Source organism: Thamnophis sirtalis, unplaced genomic scaffold, assembly GCF_051295495.1.
Source record: "Thamnophis sirtalis isolate CommonGarterSnake01/CBP01778 unplaced genomic scaffold, rThaSir2_p1.2 scaffold_2, whole genome shotgun sequence".
In the NCBI taxonomy this organism is placed as follows: Eukaryota; Metazoa; Chordata; class Lepidosauria; order Squamata; family Natricidae; genus Thamnophis; species Thamnophis sirtalis.
The window spans coordinates 64,326,096-64,353,614 of NW_028261382.1; the positions used below are offsets into that span (position 1 = coordinate 64,326,096).

The 27,519-nt window shown below is 45.8% G+C and overlaps 1 protein-coding gene across 1 annotated transcript in view; it reads left to right on the forward strand.

The window, feature by feature from the left end:
- LOC106539466 (transmembrane protein 132D) overlaps positions 1-27,519 on the forward strand; it is a 296,128-nt gene that overhangs the window by 237,087 nt on the left and 31,522 nt on the right. The window contains exon 5 of the mRNA XM_087705809.1: positions 24,524-24,667. Coding sequence (XP_087561935.1) covers positions 24,524-24,667 — 144 coding nt within the window. The remainder of the gene's footprint in view (positions 1-24,523; positions 24,668-27,519) is intronic.

Genomic DNA, 27,519 nt, shown 5'->3' on the forward strand with positions numbered 1-27,519 from the left:
GGTTGCATCTTGTGCATGTATGCCGGACAGCCATTCTCTTCCATGTTCTGTTGCATGCATGATTGTGCATGCATGTGCATGCATGTGCACACACGTGCATGCATATGTATGTATGTGCATACATGCAACAGAACCCAGAAGAGAGCAGCTGTCTGGCGCACATGGGGCGCAACAGAACCCAGAAAAGCAGCTGGCCGCCACACATATGGACACTGGCCAGCTGCTCTCTTTCAGATTCAGGCAGTCTGGCATGCACAGGCATGCTCCAGTTTTGGCACTCAGTGTCAAAAAGGTTAAGCATCCCTGCCTTATACCATTCCAGACAAATGATTGTCCAATCTCTTTTTGAAAGTCTCCAGTGTTGGAGCATTCACAACTCCTGGTGGCCAGTTGTTCCACTTGTTTATTGTCAGAAAATGTCTCCTTAGTTCCAGGATGCTTCCCTCCTTTTTTAAAAAAGTTTTATTTATTTTTTATTCTCCTACATACAATTATAGGTATATGGTACATTCATACCGTTCTTCTTCTTTACATTTAACATTCTTATAAACTTATTATTCCATTTAAAAGGTTATAATATACCATTTGGTTTTTCATCCACCTGTTTTAACACCACCTTTTTTCCCTTTATTTTCTCCTTCCCTCCCTTCTCTACTTTCTTCCTTCCTCCTCTCCTTCCCCTTCCTTCTTCCCTTACCTCTCCCCTACTCCTACTCTTCCTCTTCCCTCCTTCTCTTTCTCTCCCTCCCTCCCACCCTCCTCTCCTTACCTCTTTCTTCCTTCCCTCCTCTTTCTCTCTTCCTCTCTCCGTTTCTTTTTCTGTTGTTATAGGATTCTTTCAAATCTCAGTTTATGCTTTCCTGAGATGATATTTCCGCAACCCCAAATATAGTTTAGTATTATTTCTTATTCCCTTTACTTCACTAATCTATCCTAATTATGTTTTCCCCCTTTATATCTCACTCTTGAATATATACTTGCACATTTAGTACTTTCTTTTCTGTTTCCCCCCTCATCCCCTCCCCCCTTTCCATTTAATAGTGTATCTTGTGGCTTCTGTACCTTCCCCTTGCTGTCTTTTCTAGATTTCTTTCTCTAGCCAGTCATAAAACCTTTCCCATGTCTTGAAGCAACTACAGGTTGCTTCTCTCCTTGATGAGTTTCCATCCGTTGCTTCTTCTCCTGCCTTCATGTGTTTTGGAGAATAGCTTGATCCCCTCCTCTCTGCGGCAGCCCCTCAAATATTGGAAGACTGTTCTCCTGTCTCCCCTGGTCCTTTTCACCACTAGACCAGCCATGCCCAGTTCCTGCTACCATTCTTCATATGTTTGAGTCTCCAGTCCCTTCATCATCCTGCTTGCTCTTCTCTGCACTCTTTCTAGAGTCTCCACATCTTTTTTATAGTTTGGGGACCAAAACTGGATGCAGTATGATCTTACTAAGGCTTTGTAAAGCGGTACTAAAACTTCATGTGATCTTAACTCTGTCCCTCTATTAATGCAGCTTGCCTATTAAATAGATTAGATTAATAGATTAATAAATGATTAGCAGCAATGCTGAAAATGAACGAATGGCCCATCTCAAAGCTTTGTGATGGGGTTTCAAGGTGGATGGATGGTTGAGGGGATGTTTATTCAATAGTATATCAATTATGGCTTCAGTATTTCAAAAAGGCATCTATCATGGGATGTAAGAGACAGCCCATTTATTCCAACCTTGATGATGAATCGATTAAAATGCAGCGAATTAATCAGGCTAAACATCTTTAATCCATTAATAATATTCACCAACAACATGGACCTCACTAAAACTGGTTGGGGCAGACTTTATCCATTGCAGCTGGTCTGGGCATTGGGTACTGCGTGAAAGGAGGTGCAGTGGTTAGAATGCAGTATTGCAGGCTAATTCAGCTCACTGTTAGGAGTTCGATCCTGACCGGCTCAAGGTTGACTCAGCCTTCCGTCCTTCTGAGATGGGTAAAATAAGGGCCCAGATTGTTGGGGGCAAGAGGCTGACTCTGTAAACTGCTTAGAGAAGGCTGTAAAAGCACTGTGAAGTGGTATATAAGTCTAAGTGCTATTGCTAACTTCTCATGGGTTTGCATAGTAGTTGGGTCACCGCAGGAGAATATACCTTTGAGTATGGAGCACCATACTCAAGAGGTATATCCTATACCTCTTAACACCAAGATATCTGTCCTCCAGACCAGTTTCCATCTGTTATTCCTTCTCTGGCCTTCAGGTGCTTTGGAAAATAGCTTGACCCCCCTTCCTCTCTGTGGCAGCCCTTCCAATATTGGAAGACTTCTATCATGTCTCCCCTGGTGTCAGGCCTGCAGCCATCTTTTCTTTTGGGGCTTTGGTCTGCCACACTTTCTATTATTCAACTATGCATTTTCAATTGTGGGAAAATGGGACCAATTCCAGTTTTGGTCACCACACTATATAAAAAAAGTTGAGACTCTGGAAAAAGTGCAGAGAAGAGCAAGCAGGATGATGAGGGGACTGGAGGCTAAAATCTATGATGAACGGTTGCAGGAACTGGGCATGGCTAGTCATCTTAAGTTGAGGACTCCCTGTATCACTCCCCCTTTTCAAACAGCATTTGATTATGTGGCCCCTTCCTCAAGGCCTTTCCTTTCTGCCTCCAAATTACATATCCATGGGACGATTTGCAACTAACCCAAAATAAACCAGGGAGCAGATGTCAGGCCTGCAGCCATCTTTTCTTTTGGGTCTTTGGCCTTGCCACCCTTTCTATTATTATTTTACTATGCATTTTCTATTGTGGGAAAATGGGAGGGGGGATTGTACGGAGTTAGAGGTATGGACTTGTGGGTGTTGGGGGCAAAGTTTTGAACTTTCAACTGGGTGGGGAAGGGAAGCTTTCAGATTCGGGTTTTCCCAGATGTGCCAACATGGCTCTCCTAATAAATTGGAACTTTGATGAATCCTTTGCCTCGGACTCTGATTTATTTTTGGATGCTATTTGGAACCCTGACACCTGGTCCTTCTCTTCACTAGACTAGCCATGCCCAGTTCCTGAAACCATCCATCATAGGTTTTAGCCTCCCGTCCCCTCATCATCCTAGTTGATCTTCTCTGCACTCTTTCCAGAGTCTTAACATCTTTTTTATATTGTGTATTATGGTATTTAAAAACAGATGGAGCTCCACTCTGAGAAATAACCGTCCGTCCTATTGACTCATTAAGGAAATGTCTTTCCAGAACGAGGAAAGGTTGAGTATGTCTAACATGGAGCACTTGAGCAATTAAGGAAAGTCCAATGCAAGATTGACCTACTGGCTCTGTTAGCCACGGACATATATCTAAAAAAAAAAAAAATTAGTTTCCATCAGCATAAATCTCAAATCTTTCTCCCTCCCCATTAGCAGTTACCCTTTATGGACAATAAAGAAAGCATTTGGAAATAACTTTTTTTTTTAGTTGGGTCAAACGGAAGCAGGGTGGGTTGTGTTTGATCTGTATTTATGAGGTCGTAAATCTGAATCAGACTTATCTCATATGCATGTGGTGTTTTATGGAAACGGAGAGCGATTATTGCCAAGGTCTTTTCTGGGAAACATTAAAGAACTCTTTGACTAGGAGCATGAGAGTCCCAATCCCTTCAAAACCTGCAAATGAATTTTCCCATGTTTTTTGCCGAATCTATAGCACAGGGGATTTATTTACTTATTGGGTAAATGTATACAATTGGCACCCATCCCCTTCGAATAATTCCTGCAATAGGAAGAGACATTTGGCCCGATTTATTTGTACAGGTAGTTGTTCGGACCCGGCTCTCCAAACGCAACAAATTCCTTTATTAGGAATGCCAGCAGCCTTGGCAAAAGGTTTCTCTCTCACCGGAGGCTAACAACTCTGTCCGGCAGGGAGATGAATAGTTGTCTGCCACATCTATTCATCTCTGCCCCCTGCCTTTTTTCCCCAGAGTAGGATGGGGCTTCGCTAGCCATGGTGGTTCTTCCATCCCAAGGACTGGCCCATAGATTTCCACTGCTCTCCTCTCCTCTGTTTTCTGTGCATCTGTGTGTCAGGCACTGGAGCCAGATGTTCCTCCTCTTCCTCATCAGCCACTTCCAGACCTGGGGGCTGTTGATTCCATCTGAGGGATGACGGACCCTCCCCTCTCTCTCTCCCTCCTCCTCCTCCTCCTCCTCCTCCTCTGATTCGGCTGCTGAAGGGGCCGGCAGCTGACAGGCCACAACAGTAGTCCTCAACTTACAACAGTTTATTTAGTGACCGTTCAAAGTTACAATGGCACTGAAAAAAATGGACTGAGGGCCATTTTTCGCACTTTGCCATATCCCTATGGTCGCGTGATCAAGATTCTTCCCTAGGGAATCAGCTGTCACCAGTCTGACAGCACCATGGTGTCAAATGTGTGTTTTAGAGAGTTTTGTTGGGGTTTTGTGAAACCCTCAGAGGAGTTCTCGCATGCACATGTGCATCCCCACCAGCGGTGGGTTGCACATTTCGTTACCACTGGTTTGCCACGCACGTGCCTGCCTGCTTTGTGTGCACACTTGCACAAAGTGGGCGCATGTGTGCCTTCCCCACATGGGCCCAGCCTTCCACGCATGCGCTTTGCTCACACGCACACTTTCCACACATGTGCCTAGCCTTAAAAATGTTCCTAAATAGGACGGCATTGAGCCGGGGCGGGTATGGAGGTCCACGTGTGATTTCCGTTACTGGTTCGGGAGAACAGGTTCGAATCAGCTGAATACCATCTTTGATCCCCACCCTTGGAAGTAAAATAGCAAGGGCTCAAAGCATATGGCTAAGTCTCGATTCAGCTCACCAACAGTGAATCTGTTTGTCTATCCCAGGAGTCAGCAAACTGTGGCTCTGGAGCTGCATGTGGCTCTTTCCTCCCTCTGCTGCGGCTCCATCACCGGTCGGCGCCACAATTTTGAGGGGAGCTTCCGGTGGGGGGGGAAGGGGGAGAGAAGCACAGTGCACCAGGAGAAGACTCTATGGCAAGGGGAGGGTTTTCCAATTGTCTCCACAATTGATAGGGCTTTTGGTTATGATAGGTAGAGGAAAAAGTATGCCGCGATAGGAGGAGACTCTATGGTGGGGGAACTGAACTTCCGGTCAGCTCCAGAATTGAACAGGGGGCTTCCGGTTAGGACCTTTGTGGCTCCCAGTGTTTTCTTTTCTGTGGGAAACAGTCCAAATGGCTCTTGAAGTGTTTAAGATTGCCGACTCCTGGTCTATCCTATTCCACTCATTAAAAAAAAAATATGATTCAGATCACTCTGGACATTCAAATCAATTTGGCAAAAAATATGTGTCAAGGCTGACCCGTAATGCAGCTCTCTACTCACAACTAGACAATGGAAACGAAGAGAGGAGGGAAAGGAATGCTTTGAAGGTATTGGGAACTGGAAGGGAGGTGAGGATTTTTTTTTGATTTTTTTTTTTTTTTTTGTGAGCCCATTTGCTCACAAAATCCTGATACTTCAAGGATTGGTGCGATGGGAACCTTCCGAAGGTGCAGACGGTTTTCCCAAAATAAAAGGAACGTGTTGGATTGATGGACAATGGGGGTGCCTGTATCTAGAGGTACAAGAAAGTCAAAAGACAAAACTATTAGTAATGATATGGAGGTGCCAACTGACAATTGCAATTATTGTAACATTTAATAGCCATAGCACTTAGACTTATATGCTGCTTCACAGTGCTTTCCAGCCCCCTCTAAGCGTTTACAGCCTCTTGCCCCCAAAAATCTGGGTCCTCATTTTACCTACCTCAGAAAGATGGAAGGCTGAGTCATCCTTGAGCCAGTCAGGATCAAACTTCTGGCAGTCGGCAGTTAGTCTGCAATACTGCTTTCTAACCACTGTGCACCATGGGTGGATGGATGCAAGGAAGGAAGGAAGGAAGGAAGGAAGGAAGGAAGGAAGGAAGGAAGGAAGGAAGGAAGGAAGGAAGGGGGGAATAGCAATAGCGATAGCACTTCATAGTACTATTGATGCCCCCATCAGTCTGGGTTCTCATTTTACCCACCTTGGAAGGACAGAAGGCTGAGTCAACCTTGAGCCTTGTGAGATTGGAACTGCCAAATTGCAGGCAGCCAGCAGTCGGCAGAAGTAGCCTGCAGTACTGCACTCTAACCACTGCACCACCTAATCATAACATTTTGAGTGGCTACTCATGTTCATGACTTGTAGAAGGACATCAGGAATCTTCTCACCAGAGAGACAAAATAGGTTTCTGACAGTTGTATGCGGAGTGCCAGATGACACCAAGGTACCTTCTAAGACTATGTTGTTTCTAAATCTCAACGCTTAGGGGACATCTAGATGAGAAGAACCCGAGAAGGTTCGGAGTATGTGTATTTATGAAAGAGAAATTTACTCGGGACTATGAAAATGTTCATTTTACTCCTGCTGCAGAAGACCCGCTTGTTGTTGTTAGTTGTGAAGTCATGTCGACCCATTGTGACCCCATGGACAATGTTCCTTTAGGTCTTCCTGTCCTCTACCATCCTCTGGAGTCCATTGAAGCTCGGTGACTCCATCCAGCCACCTCCTTCTCTGTCGTCCCCTTCTTCTTCTTCTTTTGCCCTCAGTCTTTCCCAGCATGAGGTTCTTCTCCAGGGAGTCCTTCCTTCTCATTGGCCAATGTCTTTAAGTTTCCTCTTCAGGATCTGGCCTTCTAAAGAGCAGCCAGGGTTGATCTCCTCTAGGACTGACTGGTTGGATCGCCTTGTGGTCCAAGGGACTTGCAGGAGTCTTCTCCAGCACCAGAGTTCAAAGGTCTCCTTTCATGGATGCTCAGCCTTTCTTATGGTCTAACCTTCACCACCATCCATTGCCACTGACACGATGACCAGTATTGCAGCCAAAAAAAATCATTGGAGTCCTCTAGCCAGATTCATATCCCTGATGGACTTATTAGAGATGTCAATGTCTTGTGACACTTCTTCATGTCAATGTCTGTTTCTTCTGCTAATCCAAAAATTCTTAGGCTGTCACCCAATTTGTTCCATTATATTTAAATTCCTGGGGTTGGGTTGTTTTTTTTTTTTTTTTGCTTTTTGTTTAACTGTTAAATAAACTTGTCTTAGCTTCTCAAACCTGGAGCCTCCGGTGCTCATTTATCAGCCTGATGGCTACAAAAGGAAATGTCTAAAAGTAATCAATATAGCAGATAGATGTGAGCTGATGGATGCAAGTCCTGGATTTAATATCCAAGCCTGTCACAAAACACTGTTTATCGTAGAGGTGTAAGAAAAACTCTTTTGGCAAAAAGTAGCTCTCTTCACCAACCTGGCCCATTGGGTATTCAGTCAATGCCATCTTTGCATCTTGACTCACTCAGCCACCCATCAGGGATTAACAGAGTTGGAAGGGACCTTGTAGGTCATCTAGTCCAACCCCACCCACCTCCTACCCAAGCAGGAGATGCTACACCATTTCAGACAGATGGCTGCCCAGTCTCTTCTTGAAAGCCTCCAGGGATGACGCTCCCACAACTTCTGAAGGCAACTTCTGTCCCATCGGTTGACTGTTCTCACTGTCAGAAAATTCCTCCTTATTTCCAGGTTGAATCTCTCCTTGGTCAGTTTCCATCCATTATTCCTTGTCTGGCCTTCGGGTGCCTTGGACAATAACTTGACCCCCTCCTCTCTTTAGCAGCCCCTCAAATATTGGAAGACTGTTCTCATGTCTCCCCTGGTCCTTCTCTTCACTAGACTATCCATGCCCAGTTCCTGCAACCGTTCATTGTATGTTTTAGCCTCCAGTCCCCGCGTCATCCTGATTACTCTTCTCTGCAGTCTTCCAAAATTTGTAAATAGAAAACCAACTAGATGGCATTTCCAGGACAATGTGTGCTTAACAGTCAATAGTAAGGAGAGTTTTCCAAGCTGAGTCTAAATTCATGAACTCCTTGAGAGTAGAGAAGCGTGGTTAGAGTAGTAGAATGAGGGTATTCACTGGAGAAAGCAATTGTGTTTGGAAGAGTTTGCAGCAAAAGGATGACACCAACCAGAGCAATAGAAAAAGTCCAAGAAGTAGTGCCAGATCAGAAGATGTGGAGAGGCCATAGTCCATGGAATCATCAAGAGTTGGACCCAGCTGAAGGGATTACATCATCATCATCATCATCATCATCATCATCATCATCATCATCATCATCATTATCATCATCATCAAAGATTAATGGGAATCGACCTGGATTTTATGATCTTATGTCCACCTTCTAAAATAAGAGGCCTCTCCATGGAGCACTCCAAGAAAACAGGTATCACACTGAATGCGTTGTCCCCATCACTTCTGGATTAAAAGCAGATGTTCCTGGAAAGCCCAATAGATGTGTTTTGCGTGAAACAGGGGAAAAAAGAATCTCTGGTTTTGATGATTGGGCAGAACGGATGATAAAAAAGTGAGAATTATGTTGTAATCACAGAGGCAAATTTGTATTTATCACTGCTTTAAAGAAGATCAGAAGCTACTTACATCTCCCCCACCCCTATTTGTGGGGTCCTTGATGCTCTCTGGTTGGTTATTTTCTTGCAGATGTTTTATTACCAAACCAGGTAACATCATCAGTGCTAAGAGGAAAGGAGGGTTTGTGGAATGGAGGAAAGAGAGAGAAGAGGAGGAGGAGGAGAAGGAAAAGGAGGAGGACTGTAGGATCCTTGGTACTTTCTGAGCTTGCTTATTTTCTTGCAAATGTTTCATTACACAACTAGATATCATCATCAGTGCTATGAGGCAGTGAGGGTTTGTGGAATGGGGAAAAGAGAGAGAAGAGGAAGAGGAGGACGAGGGGAGAGGAGGAGGAGGAGGAGGAGGAGGAAAAGGAGGAGGCAGAAGCTTAGGGCTCTCTGAACTTGCTTGTTTTCTTGCAAATGTTTCATTATCCAACTAGGTAACATAATCAGTGCTAGCTTTTCCTTTTATCTTTCTCTTTGGTTCCTCTCTTCTTTTCTTTTTCTCACTTCACACCAGTTCACATTCATGTTTTCATCTCCTCTTTTAAAGAAAAATCTTGAAGAAAACTACCCAAAATAATAGATCAAAAGCAGACGTTTTTGCGGCGAGGCTGAACTTTGAGCCAATTACGCTATGAACCCGAAGTGGTATTCAGCCAGTTCTGACCAGTTCTGGAGAACTGATAGTGGAAATTTTGAGTAGTTCGTAGAACCGGCAAATACCACCTCTGACTGGCCCCGCTCCCATCTATTCTCTGCCTCCTGAGTCCCATTTGATCGTGAGGGAATTGGGATTTTGCAGTATCCTTCCCCTGCCACACCCACCAAGCCATGTCCACCAAGCCATGCCACGTCCACAGAACCGGTAGTAAAAAATGTTGAATCCCACTACTGCTATGAATGATTTGGTTAAGGATCAAAAATGCAAATGGCCATTATTCCCTTCCCCGTGGTTATTCTTGTCTTCCTCCTGGGAAACACACAACCTTCCAAGGGGCTGCGGTGTGGATGAAATCAACGCAGGGCAGGCAAATGCATTCCTTTTCTTAAAAGAAACCAAAAATCCGCTCACATCCGAATTGATTAAAGAAATTGCAAAGTGTACATTGGGGGTGTCGTTCTCCAGATTGAGAATTGAATTTGTTTTCATTCGTACCGCCTAACTGGTCTGTAGCAGTGACACACGGCAAAATCTGGCTGGCGTCAGTAAGACCACTGCAAACGCCTGTAGTTAATGAATCCAACGGTTTTCTATTTTTGTCACGTTTCTGCCTGGGCCCTGCCTCCATAACTGCCAATAATAATAAAAAATGACAACCTAACATGGTTATCAGGTGTAAGAAAGGGAAAAAAAGAAGATATCCTTGTGTGTAATTCCTTCCATTCATCAGATTATGGAAATCACGTTGCATGTCCTGGAGACATAACCTGCTATTGAGATGAGATTTATTTGCTGAGTGCAGCGAGCTGACATTAACATAAGTTCTGGGGGTAAATTGTTCCGGCGGGATTTAGACATTAAGCAATTGTTGCCGAATGCCACACTGTACTTGGCACGGCTCCCCGGCTGCTGTTTGCAGGTTTCCAGCGGTCTTGTTAGAAAATTCCTCGGTTGTGGCCTGTCGCCTGCTGGTTCCTCCAGCAGACGAATCAGAAGAGGAAGAGGAGGAGGGGGGCATGGGAGTCAGGGTCAGCATCAAGGCAGCCTGAGAGCTCCGAGGGGGAAGAGTGAATGGAGGTGTGTTTGTGTGTGTGTGTGTGAGAGAGAGAGAGAGCGAGAGAGGGAGAGGGAGAGGGAGAGAGAGAGGAGGAGTCTGGGCCATCCATCAGCCCTCAGATGGAGAGTCATCAGCCCCCTGGTCTGGAGGTGGCTGGTGAGGAATAGGAGGAACAGCTGGTTCCAGTACCTGATGTGCAGATGCACAGAAGGCAGAGGAGAGGAGAGTAGTGGAAATCTATGGGCTGGTCCCTGGGACAGAAGAGCCACCGAATTTCTTTCAGAGGGTTTGTCATGTTTGGGGAGCTGGGTCAGAGCATCCTACATTTCCCGCCTTCCCCTTCTTTAATGGCTGATCAGAAGGGGCTCACTGCTGCTCCAGTTTGAAAATGTTCAATCGTTTGTCCCGTTCTCCATCCGAGCTCTTCAGCATAAAACTACAACTAGTCCTTGAGTTACGGCCTTTCATTTAGTGACCCTTCCAAGTGAACTATTCATCTTTTTTTTTTGCACTTACGACCATGGCAACATCCCCTGATCAAAATTCAGATGCTTGGCAATTGGCTCCCACGTGTGACGGTTGCAGGGTTCTCCTTCTGCGACCATCCGATGAGCAAAATCAGTGGAGAATCACCCAGATTCATTTAGCAGTGACTAACTTAACAGCCACAGTGATCCACTTAACAACGTGTGGTGAGAAAGGTCATAAAATGATCAGATTAGATTAACAGAATTGGAAGGGACTTTGTAGGTCATCTAGTCCAAGTCATCTAGTTCAAGCAGGAGACCCTACGCCATTTCTGACAAATGGCAGTCCAGTCTTTTCTTGAAAGCTTTCAGTGATGAAGCTCCCACAATTTCCGAAGGCAACTTCTGTTCCATCGGTTGATTGTTCCCACTGTCGGAAATTTTCTCCTTATTTTCAGGTTGAGTCTCTCCTTTGTTCAGTTTCCATCCATTAGTATTCCTTGTCTGGCCTTCAGGTGCCTTGGAAAACAGCTTGGCCCCCTCCTCTCTGTGGCAGCCCCTCAAATATTGGAAGATGCTCTCCTGTCTCCCCTGGTCCTTCTCTTCACTAGACTAGCCTTGTCCGGTTCCTGCAACCGTTCTTCGTATGTTTTAGTCTCCAGTCCCCTCATCATATTGGTTGCTCTTCTCTGCACTTTTTCTAGAGTCTTAACATCTTTTTTATAGTGTGGTGACCAAAATCGGATGCAGTATGATCTTACTAAGGCTTTGTAAAGTGGTCTTGATCTTGATCGAATCCCTCTGTTAATACAATTTAGGATTGCATTGGGTTTTTTGGCTCATATTTAAATGCGGCAAAGCTCTCTCAACAAATGTCTCATTGAAAATTTGGGCTCAATTGTGGTCATAAGATGAGGACTACCTGTATTCCCGCATCCGTCTCTGTCGTACTTCTTCTCTCCACCTTTCTCCGTTGCTGCAAAAGATTTTGCTTTTATTTTTCCACGGGTAGCTCCTTAGCTCAATTCTTAGCAACATTGATCGGTTCTTATCAATATTAGGGGTGAGCCATTCATCAAACGTTTGGCTGTTGAAATCGGGTCATGGAAGGTTCAGGCAGTCAATAGGTAAGGAAGCAACTGGGGAGCTGTGGTGGTTTGTGGTCAGGATTACCAAGAGGGAGGGAGGGGCTGCCTTCCAGAGGACCAAGAGACAGCAAAGTTTAGATAGTTTGGGGTTGGGAGGCTCCTCCCTAGCAATTCTCAGTGTGCACTGATGATGTTACCGGGTTGGATCATGAAATGTCTGCAAGAAAACCACTAAGCTCAGAGAGCACCAAGGAGCCCACAGGCTACACTACAGCCATCCTCCTCCTCCTCCTCCTCTCCACTCCCTTTAATAGCAATAGCTCTTAGATTTATATACCGCTTCACAGTGCTTTCCACCCCTCTCTAAGCGGTTTACAGAGTCGACCTCTTCCCTCCAACAATCTGGATCCTCATTTTACCCTCCTCGGAAGGACAGAAGGCTGAGTCAACCTTCACCCTAGTGAGATTCAATCTGCCAAATTGCAGTCAGCCAGCAGTCAGCAGACGTAACCTACAGTACTTCACTCTAACCACTGCAGACCAAGGAAGGAAGGAAGGAAGGAAGGAAGGAAGGAAGGAAGGAAGGAAGGAAGGAAGGAAGGGCAATAGCATTTAGACTTATATACCACTTCACAGGGCTTTACTGCCCTCTCTAGGCGGTTTACAGTGTCAGCCTTTTGCCCCCAACAATCTGGGTCCTCATTTTACTGATCTCGGAAGTACAGAAGGCTGAGTCAAACTTGAAGTCAAGATTGTGCAGAGTTTTATGGAATGATCAGTCAGAACCTGGAAATTAATTACTCAGCACCTGACAGCCTTTTGACTTCAAACATTTGACAAGTTCTCTGATTTGGACAAGCAAGCGACAGGCATGGCTGATTGTCATTGATGCTGACATGTGGCCTTGCAGCTGATAAAGCATAAGATGATGTCCTGCTCACCTGGAGAAGAAAAATCAACCTAGGTTTCCAGATAGATAGAGTGGGAGTAGGGAGGCATCACGTAAATCAGAGATTGACCACTTGCCAGGCCATTGGGGCATCCCTGGGGGAACAAAATGTTCAGCTTTTGCTTTTACTGGGGGAATGGCAATTATTTCTTCTTCCTCCTCCTCCTCCTCTTCTCCTCCTCCTCCTTCTTTTCCTCCTCCTCCTTCCTCTTCTTTTCTTCCTCTCCTCTTTTTTCTCTTTCTCCTTCTTCTCCTCCTTTTTCTTTTCTCTTTTTCCCTTCTTTTTCTCCTCTTCCTCCTCCTTTTCTTTTTTTTCTCCTCCTCCTCCTCTTCTTCTCCTCCTTTTTCCCTCCTTCTCTTCCTCTCCCTCCCCTCCCCCTCCTTCTCTTTTTTCTCTATTCTTTTTCTCCTCCTTTTCCTTCTCCTTCCCCTTCCCCTTCTCTTTTTCTCCTCCTTCTCTTTTCTCCTCCTTCTTTTTCTCCTCCTTTTCTTCCCCCCTCCTCCTTTCCCCTTCCCCTTTTCTTTTCCTCTCCTCCTTCTCTTCTCTACTTTTGCCTGTTCCCAATTCCTAATAATCCTCAATTAACATCTGTAGCCAACCCATGCCTTGGTTCATTGAGGCCAGCCTGCCAGGGCTCTGTGTCTGGAGAACTAGAGAGGGACATGGGAATGGTGAAGGTAGCCACCTCCTTCAGGATGTCAAACATTTGAGAGTATATTGGTTTAGAAGCTTACTAAATTTAAACAGAAGCATTAACACAGCCTTAGGCTCTCTTGACAGATATAAACTCTTCCTTGGGGGATTGCGGTAATGCTGTCTAATCAGCTTAAGGAGTTAATTAAACAGCTGTCACTTAGTTTCTTAATTCGGGGACTTGATGCTAAATAAGATTCGAAATTAGTTTTGCATGGCTGAGGCGTGATCTTTTGATGCACTGGGTGATAGCTGCCAGCTCAAGAGGGAAGGGAACAAGATGGGAGAGGTATGAATGGAATTAAGAGATTCTACAGCAATCTTTCTCAAATTGGGAAACTTTAAGACTAGTGGACTTCAACTCCCAGAATTCCTCCTCCTTCTCTTTGTAAACCCCACTCTCTTCTAGCACTGATGGTGTTGCCTAGCTGGGTCATGAAATGTCTGCAAGAAAATATCCAGTTTTGCAATCCAGTTTTGGTCACCACACTATAAAAAAGAGATTGAGACTCTAGTAAAAGTGCAGAGTAGAGCTCTGATTGACCCCCTCCTCTCTGTGGCAGCTCCTCAAATATTGGAAGACTGCTATCATGTCTCCTTCTCTTCACTAGACTAGCCATGCCCAGTTCCTGCAACTGTTCTTCATGCTTTAGTCTCCAGGCCTTTGATCATCTTAGATAGATTCAGATTAGCAGTGTTGAAAGGGACCTTGTACGTCATCTAGACCAACCCCTCGCCAAAGCAGGGGACCCTACACCATTTCTGACAGAGGGCAGTCCAGTCTCTTCTTGAAAGTTTCCAGTGATGATGAAGCTCCCCCAACCTCTGAAGGCAACTTCTGTTCCATGTGTTGATTGTTCTCACTGTCAGAAAGTTTCTCCTTATTTCTAGGTTGAATCTCTCCTTGATCAGTTTCCATCCATGATTCCTTGTCTGGCCTTCGGGTGCCCTGGAAAATAGCTCGATCTCCTCCTCTCTGCGGAAGCCTCTCCAATATTGGAAGACTGCTCTCATGTCTCCCCTGGTCCTTCTCTTCACTAGACTATCCATGCCCAGTTCCTGCAACCGTTCATTGTATGTTTTAGCCTCCAGTCCCCTCATCATCTTGGTTGTTCTTCTCTTCACTCTTTCTTGAGTCTCCACATCTTTTTCATATGGTGGCGACCAAAACTGGATGCAATACTCCAACTCTTGGTAAATGTTAATGTGGCCTTCTTTCTTTCCGTGGCACAGGCTATGTTTGATGCTTCATGCAGAACCTCCATGGCACTTGATGGGAGTATATTGCCGAACCAGTTCCCCCGACCCTCCCCAACGCCTGCAAATTATGCGTTGAAAATCCACCATGCCGCTAATGTCCTGAAACATTTTGATGGCATTTTAATGTCTCTTTAATTCGGTATTGAATTAAGGAAACAAAGAGCAGCACTAGATTGTAGTTAAAGCTAATAGGCTTATCTGCAGGCGCCCCAATATATTAATAATAACTCTGCTGCAATCATACATACTGTATTTTTTGGAGTATTCCATATTTTTCGGAGTATAAGATGCACCTTTTTCTCCCCTAAAATAGGCTGAAAATTTGGGTGTGTCATACATTGAATGTAGCCCTGCCCACCTGCCAGCCCTCACCCTTTGGCCTCTGCCTCCCAGCAATTTGCCTCCTTGCAGCAAACAGCCTGTTTCAGTTTCAGCTTCAGCACAGCCTGATTAGCACAAGCAGCTGAATGTCAGTTGGATCGGCCTCCTGACCATCAGCTGTTTCGGGCTGCAGGGATTGCCTCTGCCTATTGCCACCTCCGTGCACCCCATTTTCGGCCTCCACATCATGTTTTCAGCCTCTGTATGCCCTGTTTTTGGTCTCTGCATACCTCATTTTCCACCCATTCTGATCCTCCCTGCCCAGAACAGGGGGAAAATAGGGTGCAAGAAGGCGGCAACAGGCTATGGCAATCTCTGCAGCCTGAAACAGCTGATAGTCGGGAGTCTGATCCAACTGACAACCAGCTGCTTGTGCTGATCAGACTGTGATGAAACTGAAACTGAAACAGGGTGTTTTCTGTTTGCTGCAAGGAGGCAAATTGCTGGGAGGCAAAGGCAGATTCCCCCCCCCTGTTTTCCTCCCCAAAAGGGCTCTGCGTGTCACCTGTGGCACATGTGTCATAGGTTCACCTTCACAGGTATAAGGTTTCCTTCATGAGCAGGAGGTTTGACTAGAAGACCTCCAAGGTCCCTTCCAATTCTATTAATCTGTATTCCATGTTCAGCCGATGGGTATAATATTTTGTCTGCCAAAATTGATTTCCCTGTCTTGACTCTTGGGGTCATTTCAATTTTTTTTTAACAAAAAAAAAATACAACTGTTTGCAGAATTTGCCACTTACCGGATAATCACACTTAAGGCTATTCATTCTACCAGCCGAATCATTTCAATAATCCTGTATTAGTTATGGCTGAAAACACAGTGCTCTTTCAAAAGGTTTGGTACAGTTTAAGTATCTTCCCCCCTCTCCCCCCCCTCTTTTTCTTTCTTTCTTTTTTTCTCTTTGTGAAATTAGCAGCGTCCTAGATTTTTTTTTGAATTCATTTACACGCTGGGAAGTGACCTATAAATCTCTGTGGAAGCTTTCTTAAGTATTCTGTATTGGGTCTTCCAAATGAAATAATTTCTTAAGTATTTTCCCTTGGGGGGGGGTGTCCTGGAATCCACTCAACCTTAAAAGACTGGGTGGGAGATCTTCCCCCCCCCCCAAAGATCCCTCTTGCTGTTTAATCTGGGCAGAGAGCTTGTCATTTCTCTTCTCCCCAGCGGGGAGAATTTCAAACGCACAGGCTAATTAAAGAGAGATTTATGTTTTGTGCAAGCGTGAGCAAACATCCCCTTAAAGAAAACAGCTAGTCCTCGCCTTACGACCACCATTGAAAACCAAATTTCTGCTCTTCAGGGAGACTCATCTCTGGGGCTGGAGGGATGAGTCTGCCTATTGAGATGAGCTGGGCCGGTTGCTTTTGTGGTGTGGAGATAATACAATACAATACAATAGCAGAGTTGGAAGGGACCTTGGAGGACTTCTAGTCCAACCCCCTGCCTAGACAGGAAACCCTATACCATTTACGACAAATGGCTATCCAACATCTTCTTAAAGACTTTCAGTGTTGGGGCATTCACAACTTCTGGAGGCAAGCTGTTCCACTGATTAATTGTTCTAACTGTCATGAAATTTCTCCTCAGTTCTAAGTTGCTTCTCTCCTTGATTAATTTCCACCCATTGCTTCTTGCCCTGCCCTCAGGTGCTTTGAAGAATAGCTTGACTCCCTCTTCTTTGCAGAAGCTCCTGAGATATTGGAACACAGCTATCATGTCTCCCCTAGTCCTTCTTTTCATCAGATTAGACATACCCAGTTCCTGCAACGTTTCTTCATATGTTTTGGCCTCCAGTCCCCTAATCCTCTTTGTTGCTCTTCTCTGCACTCTTTCTAGAGTCTCCACATCTTTTCTACAGCGTGGTGAGCAAACCTGAATGCAATATTCCAAGTGTGGCCTTATCAAGGCATTATAAAGTGCAGGGATGTGCAGTCACTAGAGGCAGGGGAGGCGGGGCCTCACCAGTCTCCTGAGGGAAAGGAAGAATTTTAAATAATTTTTTTTTAATAATTAAAGCCAGGGTAGTTGCTACCAGATTCAAAGTCACAGTGGCTTGGTGTCTGCTCTCAGTGTTAACTATGAGAGGAGGCCAGAGAACTCTGGGCCTCTTTTGCCTAAGGAATTGTTCGCCTTTTAAAAGTTAAGGAGGAGTTAAAAACTGAACACTTTCATATGCAAAAGAGGCACTGATTCTCCCGCCTCCTGATCGGGGAGCAGCGAATCATGCCTTAAGAGCACGCTTACGTTGAGCACGCTTACGTTGGGCGGACAAGAGGAGAGTTGAGAGAGTTTCCACAGCTGGAAAAGGTGGATCGGAAAGAGGGAGGGGGGGATTCAAATTTATTATAATTTAATTTGTAATTTGTAATTTAATAAAAAATTTAATTTTTTATTGTGAGGTTTGTGTGCGTTTTTTTTTCTTTCTTCACAGCGGTGGGGTCGGAGGAGGCAGGGGGGCGAGGCGGCGGAGCACGGAAGCGGCAGGGACGTTCTCGCCGCTGTGTTTCAACAGGCCAGGCATCTCGCACTTATGTCCGCCATAAACGCGAGACACCTGGCCTGTTGGACACAGTGGTGGTGGGGGGAGGAATTGGCTGGGTGGGCTGGCTGGCTGGGGAGGGGAGACCCCTTTAAAGCCCAGCATCGAGTGGGGAGGAGGAGGAGGAGGAGAGCGGTGAGTCCAGGCAGGGAGCAGGTCGGGCGGGGGTGGGTGGGCTGGCTGCAGGCTGGGGCAGCAGGATTGTTCATATGAGGAGGCGGGGGGGCAAGGCAGTGGAACGCGATGGCGGCGAGAAGCATCTCAGATGGAGCCAGGACACCCGGAAGGCAAGCCGGCACTTAAAGGCATGCCGAAGTGCCGGCTTGCCTTCCGGGTGTCCCGGCTCCATCTGAGATGCTTCTCGCCACCGTCACGCTCCACCGCCTTACCCCCCCGCCTTGCCCCCCCCCCGCCTTGCCCCTCCGCCTCCTCCGACAAACAATCCTGATGCCCCGGCCTGCAGCCAGCCCAGCATCGAGCGGGGATGAGGAGGAGGAGGAGGAGGAGGAGGAGAGCGGTGAGTCCAGGCAGGGAGCAGGTTGGGCGAGGGGTGGGTGGGCTGGCTGCAGGCCGGGGCATCATCGGAGGAGGCGGGGAGGGCAAGGCAGTGGAGCGCGACGGCGGCGAGAAGCAACACCCCCGCCACTGTGTCCGACAGGTGTCTTGCATTTATGTCCACCATAAATGCGAGACGCCTGTCGGACACAGTGCCAGGGACATTGCTTCTCGCCGCTGCTGCAGTCTTACCTCACCAACGGTAACCGTCACCGCACGTCACTGATAAAGTGGTATTAACACTTCACTAATAACTTGCTCCTTAACACCAACAAGACCAAAGAGCTCATAGTGGACTACAGAAGGAATAGATCAGACATCCAGCCCTTGCTGATCAATGGAGACCGAGCGGAGCAAGTGGCCAGTTTTAAGTTTCTGGGTGTCGTCATAAAAGAGGAGCTGACCTGGGGCATCTCACATTGCAGCCCTGGTCAAAAGGGCCCAGCAGAGATTATACGACCTGAGACTTCTCAGGAAACAACAACTGAATAGAAAACTGCTGGTGACCTATCGCTGCACCATAGAGGGTATTTTAATTCACTGCATCTGTGTCTGGTTTGCCAATTGCACCAGGGCAGATGGGACAGCGCTCCAGAGGGTCAACGTCATTGCCCAGAGGACCATGGGTTGCCCTCTCCCCTCTTTGGAAGAGCTTTATAGCTCCCGCTGCCTTAAGAAAGTCCAAAACCTTCTTAAAGATCCATCTCATCCTGGGCACCCTTTTTTTTTTAACTATTACCATCTGGCAGCCGGTACAGGGCAATAAAGACAAGGACAAATAGGCTGAAAAACAGCTTCTATCCCAGAGCAGTAACTATATTGGATTCTACTGCAGAGTGCAAAATGAATGGAATATCAGGGGTTTTCAATTTCAATTAAATAGCACATGAAGGATGTGTGCTTGTGTTTTAATTTTTATAGTTATAATGTACACTAAAGATGGCATTTAATTTCGTTGTACGAAGTGCGATGACAATAAAGTAAACCAAATGTTGGTTAAGTGAGTTTTGCCCCATTTTACAACCGTCCTTGCTGCAGTTGTTAAGCAAATCATTGCAGTCATTAAGTGAGTCACATGGTTGTTAAGCGAATCTAGCTTCCCCCACCAACTTTGCCTTGTCAGAAGGTCGCAGCAGGGGATCACGTGACCCCAGGACATGGCAGCCGACATAAGTATATGCCAGTTGCCAAGCCTCTGAATTTTGATCATGTGATCCTGGGGAGGCTGCAAAGGTCGGGACTGTGAACCGGTCACTTTTTTCAGTGCCGTTGTAACTTTGAATGGTCACTAAATGAAACATGGTAAGTCAAGGACTGCCTATAATTGGGGCTTCTGTTTGAAAGCCCTGGTACCTAGATGGGTAATGGGTTATGGTACATAGATGGGTAATGAAACGGCTGCAAGAAAACAACCAAGCTCAGAGACCACCAAGGACCCCACAGCCCTTCTCCTCCTCCTCCTCCTCCTCCCAATCCCTTCTAGTTCTGATGACGTTACGTAGTTGGGTCATGAAACATCTGCAAGAAAACCCCCAAGCTCAGAGAGCACCCTCATTTCAATCCCGACGTACAAATATTCTCCTTTATTTGGTACCTCAACTTCTTCCTATCTCAGTTTACGAAAACCGAAATTGAAAACTAAAACTAAGGGCATGAAGTTTGCTAACAATCTCCAGATTGGCACCAGATAAGAAAGTATTTGGAAGAGATGCTAAATCAAAGGATGGTGTTGAGGCCAGAATTATTTTTACTAGGGATCACAAAAGAAAAACATGGCAAAGCTGGACTATATTTAATGCTGTATATTTTAACGGCGGCAAGACTAGTTTTTGCACAAAAATGGAAAAATAAAGAGACTCCCTCGCAAATAGTAAATAAGATACTGACGTGCACAGAAATGGACAGATTGACTCTAGAGTTCAAAGACGAGGGTGAGACGGAATATCATGAAATCTGAGACAAATGGTACCGATGGTCAGAAATGAGGGGAAAAGGCAAGGACAGAAAAATACAGTCAAGTTAGGAATCGGAAAATATGGTATTAAGAAGGTGTGATAGGAATTGAATATGCATTTGTACAGTTAGTAATTATATCAAAGAAAGGATCAACGGACAGGTGACCTGATTGACTACACATACCCATGTGATGGATATAAAATGTAATTGTTGTAAGATCTAATCACTCTATGGAAACGTTTATGTATGCCAGAAATGTCCCCACTATGTCCAAAGTTTTTAATGTTTATCTAATAAAAAAAACGTCTTATAAAAATGTTTACTAACAATCTCTATCCAGGTTACACTACAGTCTGAACTACACTATGTATCATAATCCTCCCTTTTTAAATTCCAAAACGGATCACAAACCTCGTTGTAAAAAACATTCTGCCATGTTACAACTTACCAAACCATCAAGGAATGTCCAGATAGTTCCGTCTCATGTCTATAACATGTTGAGCTTGTTGGTAACACTACTTGGAGTCTTAGTGGACAACCAATTAAACATGAGCCAGCTGTGTGCGGCAGCAGCCAAAAAAGCCAATGCAGTCCTAAATTGCATTAACAGAGGGATACAATCAAGATCAAGGGAGGTACTAACACCACTCTATAAAGCCTTAGTAAGACCACACCTAGAGTACTGCATCCAGTTTTGGTCAACTATAAAAAAGTTGTTGAGACTCTAGAAAAAGTGCAGAGAAGAGCAATCAGGATGATGGAGGCTAAAACATACAATGGATGGTTGCAGGAACTGGGCATGGCAAGTCTAGTGAAGAGAAGGACCAGGGGAGACAGGAAAGCATCTTCCAATATTTGAGGGGTTGCCACAGAGAGGGTCAAGCTATTCTCCAAGTCACCCGACTTGGAGACAAGGAATAATGGATGGAAACTGATCAAGGAGGGATTGATCAGGGGTACTTTCCCACCGCGCTCAAGACAGAGGTGGTAAGACCCCTCCTGAAGAAGCCGTCTCTGGATCCAGCTGTTCTTAATAACTATCGTCCAGTCTCCAACCTCCCCTTTGTAGGGAAGGTTGTTGAGAAGGTGGTGGCTCTCCAGCTTCAGCGTACCTTGGAGGAAGCTAACTATCTTGACCCCTTCCAGTCTGGCTTCAGACCCGGTTACAGCACAGAAACCGCTTTGGTCGCATTGACTGATGATCTCTGGAGAGCTAGGGATGGAGGCCATGCTTCCATCCTAGTTCTCCTGGACCTCTCAGCGGCTTTCGATACCATCGACCATGGTATCCTTCTGCGACGACTGCGGGAGATGGGGGTGGGCTGCACTGTCTTGCAGTGGTTCTCCTCCTATCTCTCGGACAGGTCGCAGTCGGTGTTAGTGGGGGGGCAGAGATCGTCCCTGAGGCCCCTAACCTATGGGGTGCCGCAGGGGTCGGTCCTATCCCCCCTACTATTTAACATTTACATGAAACCGCTGGGCAAGATCATCCGAAGGCACGGGATAAAATACCACCAATATGCGGACGATACACAGTTGTATCTGTCCGCCCCGTGCCAACTCAATGAAGCGGTGGACGTGATGAACCGGGGACTGGAAGCCGTTAAAGACTGGATGAGAGCAAACAAGCTGATACTCAACCCAGACAAGACCGAGTGGCTGTTGTGTTTCCCTCCCAAAAATTTGACCAACATACCATCACTCAGGCTGGGGGGACAAAATTTGAACCCCTCAGAAAGGGCCCGCAACTTGGGAGTCCTCCTGGATTCACAGCTAACTTTTGACCACCATCTTTCAGCTGTGATCAGGGGGGCATTTGCCCAGGTTCGCCTGGTGCGCCAGTTGCGGCCCTACCTGAATCGGGAGGCCCTCACAACAGTCACTCGAGCCCTTGTGATCTCTAGGCTGGAATACTGTAATGTGCTCTACATGGGGCTGCCCTTGAAGAGCATCCGAAGACTTCAGCTAGTCCAGAATGCGGCCGCGCGAGTGATCGTGGGCGCACCACGGTTCGCCCACATAACACCGATCCTCCGTGAGCTGCACTGGCTACCTGTTGATCTCCGGGTGCACTTCAAGGTCCTACTTACCACCTATAAAGCGCTCCATGGTAGTGGATCTGGCTATTTGAGAGACCGCCTTCTGCCAATTACCTCCCTGCGTCCCATCAGATCGCATAGAGTTGGCCTCCTCCGTATTCCATCCGCCAGTCAGTGCCGACTGGCGACTACTCGGAGGAGAACCTTCTCTGTTGCGGCTCCGACACTATGGAACAATCTCCCCGTGGAGATTCGTACCCTCACCACCGTCCAGGCCTTCCGCACAGCCCTCAAGAACTGGCTAACCCGTCAGGCCTGGGGATAATCTTATTTTCGCCCATCCCGAATGCTGAGTGAATGTTGAGTTTTATTGTCTAATTTACTGTGCACATTTCTTTTTGGTATTGTCCTACACTCCCCTTCCTTTTTTGATTGTAAGCCGCCCTGAGTCCCCTCAGGGAAAAGGGCGGCCTATAAATAAATAAATCTACAAATCTACAAATCTTCAACCTTGAAATAAGGAGAAATTTTCTGACAGGGAGAACAATCAATCCATGGAACAGAAGTTGCCTTTGGAAGTTATGGGGGCTTCATCACTTGAGTCTTTAAAGAAGAGACTTTTATCAGAAGTGGTGTAGGGTCTCCTGCTTGGGGGGGGGGGGTTGGACTACATGATCTACAAGGTCCCTTCCAACTCTGTTAACCTGTTTGTCTTTTCACTTTTGAACTGTTTAAAGCCTTCGTTGGCATCCGCTTTATTTTGCAGACTTTCTTGCCATTTAATTCAGCAAATTTGTCACATTTCTGCAAAAAAGGAGAAGAAGCAGCAAATCCCAAAACAGGCAAACAGAGCTGAAAGGGAAAAAAGGCCTTGCTTTGTATCTCTCTGAAAGCAACAGCATGCTTTTGAAGTGCTCTAAAGAACTTCTGTTCCTTTAAAGTATCACAGCTTTCTCTCCGTGTCATGTTAGATTAGAAAAAATGATATATATATATATATACTGACACAAGGTAGGAAAAGTCAACTGCCTCCTTCCCAACCTTTTATGTCATGTTCCCTTCTACAAGTAAAATCAGGTCAAACTTGAAACACCAGGAAGTGAAAACTGTTTAGATGAGCAATTAAGGACTTTGAGGGTGATTTGGGTGATTTATATTCACCAGCAATAGCAATAGCACTTAGACTTACATACCACTTCACAGTGCTTTACAGCCTCTTGCCCCAAACAATCTGGGTTCTCATTTTACCGACCTCGGAAGGACGGAAGGCTGAGTCAACCTTGAGCTGGTCAGGATCAAACTGCTGGCAGTAGGGCAGAGTTAACCTGTAATACTGCATTCTAACCACAGTGCACTATAGATGGATGGATGGATGGATGGATGGATGGATGGAAGGAAGGAAGGAAGGAAGGAAGGAAGGAAGGAAGGAAGGAAGGAAGGAAGGAAGGAAGGAAGGAAGACAATAACAGTAGCAGTAGCCCTTAGATTTATATACCGCTTCACAGTGTCTTACAGCCCTCTCTAAGCGGTTTACAGAGTCAGCCTTTTGCTGCCAACAATCTGGGTCCTCATTTTACCCACCTTGGAAGGATGGAAGGCTGAGTCAACCTTGAGCTGCTCAGAATCGAATTGCTGGCAGTGGGCTGAGTTTGCCTGAAATACTGCATTCTAACCATTGCACACCATGGAAGGAAGAAAGGAAGGAAGGAAGGAAGGAAGGAAGGAAGGATAGGTAAAGAACGTGGCCATTGTTATTGCTACCTATTTGCAAATTGACTCAGACAATAAAATGCTTATAAAGCATGTTGTTGTTGTTGTTGCTGCTGTTGTTAGCTACAAAGTCATGTCTGACCCATCGTGACCCCATGGACAGCGTTCCTCCAGGCCTTCTTGTCTACCACCCTCTGGAGTTCATTTAAGCTCACGCGGACTGCTTCGTTGACTCCATCCAGCCACCTCCTTCCCTGCCGTCCCCTTCTTCTTTTTCCCTTTATCGTTCCCAGCATGAGGCTCTTCTCCAGGGAGTCTTTCCTTCTCATTAGGTTGCCAAAGTCTTTGAGTTTCCTCTTCAGGATCTGACCTTCTAAAGAGCAGTCAGGGTTGATCTCCTCTAGGACTGACCGGTTGGATGGCCTTGCAGTCCAAGGGACTCACAGGAGTCTTCTCCAGCACCAGAGTTCAAAGGCCTCCATTCTTTGGCGCTCAACCTTCCTTATGGTCCAACTTTCACAACCATCCATTGCAAGTGGGAAAACCAAAGCCTTGACGATACACCCTTTTGTTGGCTGGGTGATGCCTCTGTAAAGCACTTATATATGTCAAAGAAAAATGTATAAATAAAAAACTAAAAAAAGAAAAAAGAGGTTGAAGATCAACTTTCAACTGATAACGTTTTGTCTTTCAGGAAGCAGAGATCTTAAACACCGCCATCCTCACGGGAAAGACAGTGGCTGTCCCTGTTAAGGTGGTCTCGGTGGAAGAAGATGGGACCGTGACGGATCTTGTAGAATCCGTGGAGTGCAGGTCCTCCGATGAAGACGTGATTAAGGTAGGCGTTGGCAAACTGACGAAAGAAATACAAGGAAAGGAGGAACCGGAATATTATTTGAAATGGAAAAAATTGGTATAAGTGGTTAGAAGAGAGAAACAAGAAGTAGGGATATATAAAATAGTGAAGTTGTAGAAATGTTAAGTAGTCAATGACAGCAGGTATGATGTAAACAGTTAACTATAAATAAATATGGAATAATATACACAAATAAGTAAATAACAAAGGGACCACAAATGTGAGACATGAATGTATGGGGGGGGGGGGACGACACCAATTGTAATGTAGATTGTTCCATATAGATATCGAACTGCTGTATGGTGGAATTTTTCCTTTTGTTTGTTTCTTTTGTTGTTTTAATCTATGTTTTGTGTTCTTTATGTGTTTAAAAATTTTTTTTTAAGGTAGGCGTTTGCACTGACGAGTTCTTAAAATCAATCCATATAACCCCCCTGGCCCTCTAATCAAGCTAGACCAATGTTTAAGACTAGCCCTTGGGATCTCATTATGGTGTCAGCATTCCAAGTAAGGCACCCAGGGGCTGCTGGGGGTTCGCACAGCGTTTGGGTGATCCTCTAGCTAGGATTCTGCCCAGTTCAGTCAACCCCCAAATGCCACCCCTGCCCTGACCCAGGAGTCTCCATGGGCCCCTTCATCATGCCAGGTAAGTGCAGGGCCCGTGCAGAGGCTCGGGGAGGGCAAAAAACTACTGGAAGTCCTAGAAGTCTGGAAACAGACCTGTTTCTGGCCTCCGAAGTGCCTCCGGAACCCAGGGGAATCAGTTTTTGCCCTCCCGGAATTTTTACTCTCTTATTCTTGTTTTTGTTTGACAATTTCCAATAAATAAAATTGTTGTTGTGAGTTGTGAAGTCGCGTCTGACCCATCGCAAACCCATGGACAACGTTGCTCCAGACCTTCCTGTCCTCTACCATCCTCTGGGGTCCATTGAAGCTCACGCCTACTGCTTCTGTGACTCCATTCAGCCACCTCCTTCTCTGCCGTCCCCTTCTTCTTTTGCCCTCCATCCTTCCCAGCATGAGGCTCTTCTCCAGGGAGTCCTTCCTTCTCATTAGGTGGCCAACGTCTATGAGTTTCCTCTTCAGGATCTGGCCTTCTAAAGAGCAGCCAGGGTTGATCTCCTCTAGGACTGACCGGTTTGATCGCCTTCCAGTCCAAGGAACTTGCAGGATAGATAGATAGATAGATAGATAGATAGATAGATAGATAGATAGATAGATAGATAGATAGATAGATAGATAGATAGAGTAGTTGTTGTTAGTTGCGAAGTTGTGTCTGACCCCTCGTGATCCCATGAACAACATTCCTCCAGGCCTTCCTGTCCTCTACCATCCTCTGGAGTCCATTTAAACTCATGTCAACTGCTTCAGTGACTCCATCCAGCCACCTCCTTCTCTGCCGTCCCCTTCTTCTTCTTTTACCCTCCATCTTTCCCAACATCAGACTCTTCTCCAGGGAGTCCTTCCTTCTCATTAGGTGACCAAACTATTTCAGTTTCATCTTCAGGATCTGGCCTTCTAAAGAGCAGTCTTTAATAGTAATACAGTCTTAAAGAGTAAGTAGGTTATAGTAAATAGTAAATAATTTGACAATGTTTAGCAGAGTAATGGCATTTGGGAAAAAGCTGTCCTTCTGTCTTGTTGTCCTATAGCATCATTTTGAGGGTAGAAGCTGAAACAATTTATGTCCAGGATCCAAGGGGTCTGTAGCCCTCTTTTTGACTTCTGCAGTAGACAGGTCCTCAATGTGCATCATTCCTCCTTGTCATCCCATTTGTGTCCAACAGTGCCCCGATAAGGGTGCAAAGAACACCTAGGTGTAAACAGGAAGGCATTTCTCTTGATCATCCCAAGGGGATGGATAACTGAAGGCCCACTCAAAAATGAGTCTTGATTTCCTCCTTCCTCGGGACTGTGAAGTGAGATGGCTCCCCGTGAGGCTTAGCCATGGCTTCATAAAGAAGATCTCATAGTTAGTCTCAGGTGTTCTTTGAGCATCCCTCTCCTCACAGAAATCCAAGCATTGAGCCTCAAGTATCTGAAGGGCCCCATTACCTGTCGCTTATTGCTATTTACTCTGGGTTGAAGAGCATGTTGCACACTTTGCCTCTGGAGCTTTCAACTGTACTGACTGAAGAACATCTTGAGAGCTTCTTTATCCTTGTCTGCTGGGTTGATTGATAAATAATAAGAGAGCCTGCAAGAAAACAACCAAGAGTGCCTTTCTCTCTCCTCCTCCATAGGCTCCCAGAAGCCTCTTCTTTCTGTCTTGTCTGGGACATTATAGTTCTTTTTGTCTAGTTTAACAATAGCAATAGCCCTTAGACTTATACACCACTTCACAGTGCTTTACAGCTCCCTCTAAGTGGCTTTACAGAGCCAGCCTTTTGCCTCCAACAATCTGGGTCTTCATTTTACCCACCTTGGAAGGATGGAAGGCTGAGTCAACCTTGAGCCCAGTGAGATTCAAACTGCCAAATTGCAGGCAGCCGCCAGTGAGCAGAAGTAGCCTGCAGTACTGTAATCACTGTGCACCATGGAACGGAGGGAGGGAGGGAGGGAAGGAAGGAAGGAAGGAAGGAAGGAAGGAAGGAAGATGAAGAAGGAGGAGGATGACAACTGTGGGATCCTTGGTGCTCTCTAAGCTTAGTGGTTTTCTTGCAGACATTCATGACCCAACTAGGAAACCTCATCAATGCTAGAAGGGAGCTAGGTTTGTGGAGAGGAGGAAGAGGTGGTGGTAGTAGTGATCAAAATACCAGACAACTGCAGTGTTGTCATCACACATACACACATACACAAAAACATACAGAGGATTCTCCCCATCCAACATT